Below are 9,277 nucleotides of genomic sequence, written 5' to 3'. Positions count from 1 at the left end.
CTAGGGTCAGAGCGTGTTTTTTATCGATCCCGGAACCTTCGCGGGAGCGCGGGGAGAGAGGGGGCGGGAGCGCCGGAGGGGCGCGAGGGAGGGGTCTGGTCGCAGAGCGCAGCGCCGCTCGCCCATCCCCCCAGCGCGCGGCTGGGCGGCCGGCCGGCGGCCGCGGAGGATGCAGAGGGGCGGCGACGCGGGCCGGACCCAGCCCGGGCGGCGGGGCAGGCGCCGCCCGAGGGGGTAGGGCGCGCGCGGGGGCGGCCGCGCTCGCTCGGCGCTCCCTTAGCTCCCTTCGCTCGCTCGCTCGCTCCCTCCCTCCTCCCGCGGCGGCAGTAGGAGAAGGCGGCGGCGACGGCTGGGGATCAGACATGGCGGCGGATCTGAACCTGGAGTGGATCTGCTCCCTGCCCCGGTCCTGGACTTACGGGATCACCAGGGGCGGCCGAGTCTTCTTCATCAAGTAAAGAGCCGGGGACGGCGCGGGGGCCCGAAGGTTGGGAGGCTGGCAAGAGGGGGAGAGCGAGCCCGGTCTGTGCCGCTTCAGCCCCCTCGGTTCCTCCGGCGCTCCCACTCACGCTCGGTCTCTGCCCCTTCTCTCACCCCTGCAGCGAGGAGGCGAAGAGCACCACCTGGCTGCACCCCGTCACCGGCGAGGCCGTGGTCACCGGACACCGGCGGCACAGCACAGGTAACGCGGAGCCCGGCCGGGCCCGAGTGGAGTTGGGCTCCGTCGGGAGGAGGCGGCAGAACCCGGGCCGCCAGCCTTCCGGCAACCTGCCCCGAACCGCCGTCCCTGGGAGGCGGCGAGGTGGGGCGGAGGTCGGCGGGGGTGGCCGCAGGTATAAAGACCACGGGGTGCCCGCCGCCGGAGTTCTCTCGAGTCTCTGGACCCTTCTCTTCTCTGCAGCCTTTCATCACCACTTGGAGACGGCGCCCTCTTCCAGCGTCCGCTCCCCCATCTCAACCTGGACACCCCCCCCCATGCGCCTGGGGTGGCCGACTCCCCTCTCCCAGAAAATCTGAAATTCTGAGTTTTTCTTCCCGCAACCACTCCCGAATCCCCCTCCTGCTCCTCCTGCCCCTCCTCCCCCTTCTCCAAGCATCCTTTTTTCCCGCCCCCACCTCTTTTCAACCTTTAGGAAGTCCTTTCCCACTCCCCTCCCTGCAGCCCGGGACCCTGCCAGCGGTCCGCCAGGATTCGGTATTCACGTCCTCTCCCTCCTCCCGGGAGAGCTGCCCCCTGCCGTGCAGCTTCCTCCTCCTCCTAGGTGGAATTTGTGGGTTGGTGGTTGATTGAGGAGGAGAGGAGTTTGGGGGCGCGGGGGGGTGGGTAGTGCGGTGATCCTCTCTGACCGTGAACAGTTCTGGAAATGCTGGGCGCTTTCCCTCCTTTCGGGAGGAGCAGCCGGAGCCGGAGCAGGCATTGCAGCTGCAGTTACTGGCCAGCCGGATTCAGAGTCCCCGGCAGTAGCGCTGAGGTTGCACAGACCGCCAGGAGGCGGTGGGCGTGCAAGGGGGTGTCCCACGTGTGGGCATTTGTGCACTAATAGTGGAGGTCGGCGGGGAAGCAGATCTCTCCGGTGCCTTTGGTAGCTAGTTTAAATGGTAAATGTGAGTTGAGCTGGAGAAGAGCTGGTTGTAGCTTCACTGCTGGTCTGGCTTTCTTTTGTCATTCTTTGTTTACATACGTGAAAGTTGTTTGTCTTTGAAATGTAACATGCGTTCTCTTGCTGGCCTGCCTCTATTTCTGGTGATTGGAAAGGTTTGAGAACAGTTGAGGTCGAAGGTGGGGCCGGCTTCAGCAGTCCTTTAGAGCTGCCCTCCAAGATAGTACTTTAACTCGGAGATTCTGTAAGTCTCTTAAAGTTGCCAAGAAATTGAATAAACTTGCCTTTTCTTTTAAATTGTGGAGTTCACTGAAATGAGTAATGTCTCCAAATTTGCAAAAAGGTGGAGGAGGAAAGAGAATGTTGCTGTAGCAAACACGAAGTTACGTTTTTAAGGCATTTCTGACTAATAACACTGTCATTTCTTAACTCCCCGGAGAAGTCTTGACTTTAATATACCTTTCAATATTTTGCATACATATTTCAACTTTGCTGGCCTCTCTTTGCCTTATAGATAATAAATTTATTTCAGAAGACAATATGGTATTTAAATTATTTAGCCTCATCGTCTTCTGGAATTGTTTCTTGCTTTGGTTATGTGTAAACATATCCCATTTACCCCCACAGATTTGATAACGTTCACACTACAGAAAAATTTTATTCTCTTATTTCACATTAATTTTTTTAAAAAACATGCTTATGATATTTTTCTGTTTTGGTTTACTTTGATTTGACTCTGGTTTTGTACACACATCAATGGTTTTTTTATTTCAGAGAAGTATTATGATTAACTCCAAGCCACTAGTCATTTGTAAGTAATACGTACGTAGCACATAAAGTTACCTTGGCTAACCTGAATTATTCCCAGGTTTATTACTTGAAATTTCACATTTCTTAAAGTCAAGTCTATAGAAACACGTTTAAGTATGTGATGTCAGATTTCTTTTCCCCTGATCAAGTACTCAGAAAGTTCTTTTTCATCAGTGACACTTTCTGGATGCATTCATTCATGTAGCTGAAAGGTATGGTCTTAAAGAGATGCAGTATCCGTAAGAAGCAGCAGGTGTTGCCTTTTATGTAGTTTTTTTGGTTTTTTTTCAGTTTTTGTTTTTTTTTTTGGCCAACTGTTCGTGAGAATTTTTACCTAAGATTAGAAGGCTTCCCTTTGTTTTTTTGGATGCCAGAGTGTAGCTCCTCTCCACTCTGATTATTTAAGTGTATAGTCATGTCACATAATCTCTAATATCGTGAGACTTTTCTGGAGGTTTTCAATTTGAATTGCCATTTTCCCCAAATGATATAATCTACTATAAGTTTTATTTGGTTGGAAACCTACTTAATAAATGAAAATAGCTGATCATGAAACATGAATGATTAAAATGACTGAAATTTATTTTGTTATCCCACTGAAGTAACACTAATTGTGAAATATGTGTGTTTTAGATTTGCCTACTGGCTGGGAAGAAGCATATACTTTTGAAGGTGCAAGATACTATATAAAGTGAGTTTTTTCCTTATGTTCTTTTCCTTAGTAATTCTAATGTGATTAGTTTTATGACCAGATAACATTATGATTTTTTAAGATTTATCATAAAATGTCAACTTTAACTTTTATATAGTGTTGGAATTTTGAGAGAGAAGACACGTTATTTGCCTGGACATTCGTTGATCAGAAAATTAGATCATTTATGGCCACAATTACATTTTTGGTCCTTCTGTATATATTCCTGGTGATAGAGCATTATAATGATTTGTCTTTAGCATCTTTTTTTCTTTCTAAGTGAATTTTGTTTGTTGACCAGAGCTGTTAGTTAATAAGTAGCAAAAGTGATGTAAAGCTAGTTTACAGTTTGATGAGTAATGACAGGGCTGAAAGTAAAAACAAATAAATACTGAATATTTCACAAACATCTGTTAGAGCATTATTTGTAATTTGCTTCAGTTTACTTAATATATCTGCGTTTTAAAAGTATATCTAAATGTTTTACTGATGTTTGTGATTGAATAAAAAGGGCTTTCAGTGGAGCATAGAGGAGAGATGACCAGTCCTCACCTTTAAACTAATTCTATAAAATATTGACCTAATTTTTAGTCACAGTTAATTTGTTAATACTTGGAGACAAATACAATGCTTGAAGTGAACATTATGTAGGGAAAATTTTTTTATCCCCCAAGGGAAAATAAAGGTGGCTTTATCTTCCTTTTAAATTAGAAACTTGTTTACTTAAGAGCTTGTTTCTGTTGTTTTAAAATTTTTTGCTTAATTTTAAGGAATGGAAGCTTGAAAGGGAATGCTTAAATACAAGATTTGGTTGAGATGTCAATAGTTTATTAATAACCACAGATTCATAGCTAAAGGTACCTTTATTCTATCAGGCCCATAAGGTATTTTACTAAGTGGCATTTTTAAGATCATGCCATATTCCACTAAATTATAATTACTTGTGTGGCTTTAACATTTTTTTTTTTTAGGATGATATTTACATAATATTTCAAGGGTTGTAGGTATTAAGAATGCTTGCTTTTGGATGTTAGAGCAGAAGTAAGATACAGCAATGGAGTAATTTTATGGTGTGGTCCTTTGGATATTTTTCTTACATCTTTTATTTGGAGATTGTGTTATACATTACTAGATGACCTAAAAAATAAAAGCACGAGTAATGTGCAGAGTCACCAAGTAGTATTTCTAGTCATTATTTTCATCTTGAATTAAAGTAAATTTTTATTGCAATGAAAAACGATGCTTCTTTTTTTGGATGTAGTATTGATATTTCTGAAGAAAGATAGGTTCATTTATTTTTATCCAATGTAAGTTTAACTACTGTACATTAAGCCTTGCTGTTCTTACAAGAATAGGAGTAACAACAATTCTTAGTAATATTTCAATTTCTGTGAATGTGTATCTTTTTAGATGAATGTTTGACAGTACAAAATTTATTCTGTGTGGGCTTAATATGTATGTTTTATTTAGAACTAAGCTATTAGAGAGCTGAGTTTTCTTTTTTGTTTTACTAGCCATTTTGATTAGATTTCCTTTTATATTGACTTAAACAAATTAGAATCTTATTTGAGTGTCATGCTTAAGTAAGTCTCTCAGAAAAATGAGGACAATATTAAGAAAGCTGTAATTTTACTTTACTCAAGACATTTTTAAACTGGTGGTTTTAATCGTTTAGTATTAACAGACAGCCAATAATTGTCTAAAAGTAACAATAAATAACTTAGGTTATGAAATTGAGCATGTTATAGAAACATGTCACTCATTAAACTTCTTTCATGTAAAATAACCATTGACAAATATATGACTTGTTGAATTGGTAGATGCTACTGGTTTTCCTTTCTGGGTTTTATATCAAAAGACTAATTTCTTTTGAGATTAGTTCAATCCCTAATGTAGGTTGTAATTTCCTAGAAACTTTTTACTTAATTGTGTTGTTATGAGCAATTAAGAATGCCTTGTCATTCTAATAGGACAGTACTTTTAAACTTTATAGTTTGCCAAGTGCTTTCACATATATTACCCTGTCTGAATCTCATTTTAATCTTGAAAGTAGTCAGAAGAATTACTAATTCCATACACCACATACTAAAACAACAGAAACATGCCTTTGGAACTTATAGTCTGCAAAGACAGCAAGATGAGAAACAGCAGGAACATGAACTATATTTAGAATGTTTGGAGTAGAAGAAAGGATAGGAGTCTGAAGTAGAGAAGCGATTATTATTGGTGAATATTTTTCATTGTTGGTTTTTTCCTTAGGTGAAGAAAGTTTATTCATCAAATGATAAGAAAAGGAGGTGATATAGTAAGCAGAATGGATTTTATTCACATGGGAAAAGGGAAGATAGGCTAGTAAAAGACACAACAACCTTTTGCTTATTCCTAACCCTGTGTTTCTTGGAAGCTTCCTTAGCAAGAAGGGAGACCTAAAGAACTTGAGTTGATTCTACTTTCGTTCTCAAGTGAGGTACATTTAACTTTCAAATTATTTCTCTTCTGAATTAATGTTGGTTGTTGTTCAAATGGTAGATTGCCAAAAAAGAATTATCTTTAGATAATATTTTGGTGTTTGATTGGATCAGTGTGAGCGGTAAGGAAAAGAACATCCAAGTGGAAAAGAGTCAGAAGAGCTGGACAGTGGTCTTAACCTCTTCAAAGCTCTGGAGCTCAGTCTTCACATCTTTGAATTGGGCTGGCTGGAAGGGCAACTTCTAAATTCCATCGCAGTTTTTAGGTTCTTTGAATTTTATGCTTTTCTGGGAATTTACAATATTCTAGGAAATAATGAACTCACTGTGCTAAGAAGAGATGATGTGGGAAACATAAAAGGCTAATTAGCTTTCCTATCTTGCTTAATTATTTTAGAGCTTTGTACAGATCGTAGATAAGTATGAAGTATGTCATGGCAGAGTTGTGTGTGCTCGCTTTCCTTCCCTTTTTTTCTTCTTTTCTTTCATGGCGTTTTGTACTTCTAATCTTCCCCGCAGAGATGCATGGAAACAGTTAATAGTACTAATGTGAACAGAGGACCTGACTGGAGTAAGAGTTGTGCATATACGAGTCGGATGAGCGGTTTACTGTATACACTTTTTGAAATTATTTTTTAATAAAAGTTTATAGTTAGGTAACAGGCTATATAATATAGAGAATGCATATTACTCTTGAGTCCATTTGGCCAAAAAATGTTAACATTTGAAAGTAATATTTGAAAATTAATTATTTATCTTAAATATTTAATACTTAATTTTTTCTGAGGAAAGTTTTTCCGTGTAACTTAAGCTATCTTGCCTCTAAATAAGCTTATTATATGTGTGCAAATACATGTACACAGAGTTTGAATTTGATTGAGTTTCTATATTGCTTTTAAAACTTAATTCATGCTATTTATCTTTAGGAAGAATGTGAAAATTATCAGCGAATTTTATAATTTATGAAATGTAACTTTAAATATTCAAATAACTTAGCCCATAAAGTACAGAAAATAATCTAACGTGTTTGAAAGTTATAAAGCTTTCTGCTTACTCCTTTGAAATACCACTTAATGACTCTGTAATGACAGGTCATGGTAGCTTAAAATGGATGTCATTGACTATACCTTTGTGATTCAAAGGTTTAAGATGGTTAATTTAAAGTGCCAAGTAAATCTTAAAACAGCGCTTTCTGAATAGTGAGAAACTTTGTTCTGATTATTTAAAGATCATTGTTTTATGTGGTAGGGTTGGGGATCAAAATTCATTGCAGGATAATAAAATAATATGTAAGTTTCGAGGTTATATTTTCATAATGCTTTTTTCTTGACTTAAAATTTTAAGTTGTGAAAATTGAACTTTTTCTTAGATATGCAAATAGAACAATGTTTGATTTGACTAACGAAGTTTTATTTCAATACCTGCAATAGCTGGATCTAATGCGCTGAGAATTTCAAACTAACGCACAGTAGAATTCTTATATGAAGTAGCTTTTTAAGGTTGCAAGTGAGAAAAAAATCTGTTTCTTATAGAGGTATCACAATCCAAAATATAAAGACAGGGAATGTAATATAATTGCCACAAGAATGTTAGAGTATAATACTATATATTTAATATTTTAAATTGTTCCGTATACTGTAATATTATAATTGGATTTTGATTACTAAAGCAATAACTGTATAATGCTTCAGAACAATTCATGGATGTATTTCTTTTTCATATTCATAATAGTTTGGAGCATAATATGTAACTCTTACCAGTGTAAAGCACTTTATGGTAATTCAGTAAGCACAACACAACTGTGAACAACCTTCAAGGAGTTTGTAGTATAAAGACATGTATTAAAAGAGGGAAATGGTGTGGGAAACACGGACTGACTTAGTGCTAGGAATTTCAACTTAGCATTAAACTAATTTCATAGTGGCTTTTTTTTACGTTTCTGGATGATGAAACTGAAACTTAAAGAGGCTAAGGACCTATTGTAGGTTGTATACCTTCACTGTTAGTCACTAGCATTCAAATTAAGGTGTCTGGACTAAAACCCTTCTATACTTAAAAATACAGGACAGTATAAACAGGTCCTGCAATAGCTTAGGACTAGAGATAGTCTTTCATAGAAACAAGTGCAGAGGTTAAGTTAGTAGGTCAGCCTACAAATAAAAATTTGTTTAACTTTATAGAAACCTGTGGACCAGTATTATAGTAACAGAGTCTTGGAATTTGGTCATTCCTTTATATCCAATCTGGAGTGCCTAGTAAATGCCAGGCACTATTCTAGGGGCATAGAAATTCAAGTTCAATGGGGACTACACAGCAAGAATCCTGCCTTCTGCAAGCGTACAGTCTAGTAGAATAAACAGACATTAAAACAAAAAATGGAACAAACGTAATTTTAAAATGGCATTTTCATAGAGGAAAAGAAGAGTGTTCTGTGATTGATTAGGAAAGTTAACAACATGAATAACAGTGTTTCAATGATAAAATGCATTTAGAATTTCAAGACTGGGATGCCAGGACTTCCACCCACAGTGAATTTTATTGTGGATTCCCATTGTCGTCCTTTTTAAGCTCCAAGACCACTGCTCAAGTGCAGGCCTGCCCGGTATCCTCTCCTTGTAGTTCCTATGTGTCGCTTAATGCCTGGCATGCAGTCACCCTCTGAGTAAGCAGTGTCCATGATGATGATATGATGCTGGCTTTTAGTTTTTGAAGGAGAAATTGGGACAGAACAAGAGTTACCACAACTCAAGTGGTTGCATTTTGAGAACACTTTCTGGATTTCTCAAAGGATTTTCCCCCTAATCTGGGTAGATCCCTATGTCTATTTTATCTTATTCTTAAAGCTAGTGTATGTTTAGGAAGGGAGAAGAAATGAAGAGTAGAAAGAAATTGGTTGGAAGAGTCAGAATTGGAGGCCCTGGAGACTAACTGGGTGTAGACATCCCTGTCTACCCACTTCTATCTGGCCTATGAAAGACAAAGAGTTTCTTAGCATTTTTTGACAAATGCTGCTCTCCTGTAACTTTTTCATTTTTCTATAACAGATATGTATTAGGGTAAATGGAAAAGTTACGTATACATATGTGTATGTATAAATTGGAATTAATAGTGTAAACAGATGATACTAGTCTGTCAGATGGTGTCATGAGAAATCAGAGGAGAAAGTGGCAAATGAGGTTGCGCTGTCCTAGAAAGACTTGAAGGAAGAGGTAGGAATTGAGCTAGGCCTGGGGGTATGGATGGAATTTAGATGGGTTGACGTAAATTAATGGTAAGATAAATTCATAGAGGGAGATAATGTGTTATATAATGTGTGTGATGAATGGTGATAACTTCCGTGCAGTTAAGTAATATCAGCATAGGAAATGCTAGGATAATGGAGGTAAAACTAGGAATGCTGTTTGGAGCTATATTGTCTAGTTTTTGAATGTCAGGCTGTACTTTTTATCTTCTAGGTAAGCCATTGCAGATGTCTTTTGGTGCAGCATTAATAGTGTAAAGTGAAAGTTTTAAGGGAAATTTTAATTTAGGCAGCATAGATTAGAAGAGGGCAAGCCTAGAATCAGAGAAACCAATTCTGGGTCTGTGGCTGTAACCTGGTAGGTAGATTGAACCAAGTTAGTAGCAATAGGAATGGAAAAGAAAGCCGCCATTGATCAAAGATATTAAAGAGGAGTTGACAGGCCTTAGAAATCTTGCTGAGCCAG

General features: G+C 39.1%; 1 protein-coding gene across 1 annotated transcript in view; it reads left to right on the top strand.

The window, feature by feature from the left end:
- Positions 1–232: 232 nt before the first annotated feature.
- The window catches only part of PLEKHA5 (pleckstrin homology domain containing A5), a 193,079-nt gene continuing 184,034 nt past the window's right edge, over positions 233–9,277 (top strand). The window contains exons 1-3 of the mRNA XM_023538246.1: positions 233–454; positions 603–682; positions 3,045–3,102. Of these exons, the coding sequence (XP_023394014.1) occupies positions 363–454; positions 603–682; positions 3,045–3,102 (230 nt within the window). The 5' untranslated portion in view covers positions 233–362. The remainder of the gene's footprint in view (positions 455–602; positions 683–3,044; positions 3,103–9,277) is intronic.

The sequence above is a fragment of the Pteropus vampyrus genome, unplaced genomic scaffold (assembly GCF_000151845.1).
Source record: "Pteropus vampyrus isolate Shadow unplaced genomic scaffold, Pvam_2.0 Scaffold216, whole genome shotgun sequence".
NCBI lineage: Eukaryota > Metazoa > Chordata > Mammalia > Chiroptera > Pteropodidae > Pteropus > Pteropus vampyrus.
The sequence above is the reverse complement of the archived record's forward strand: the minus strand, read 5'-3'. Positions and strand labels throughout refer to the sequence as shown.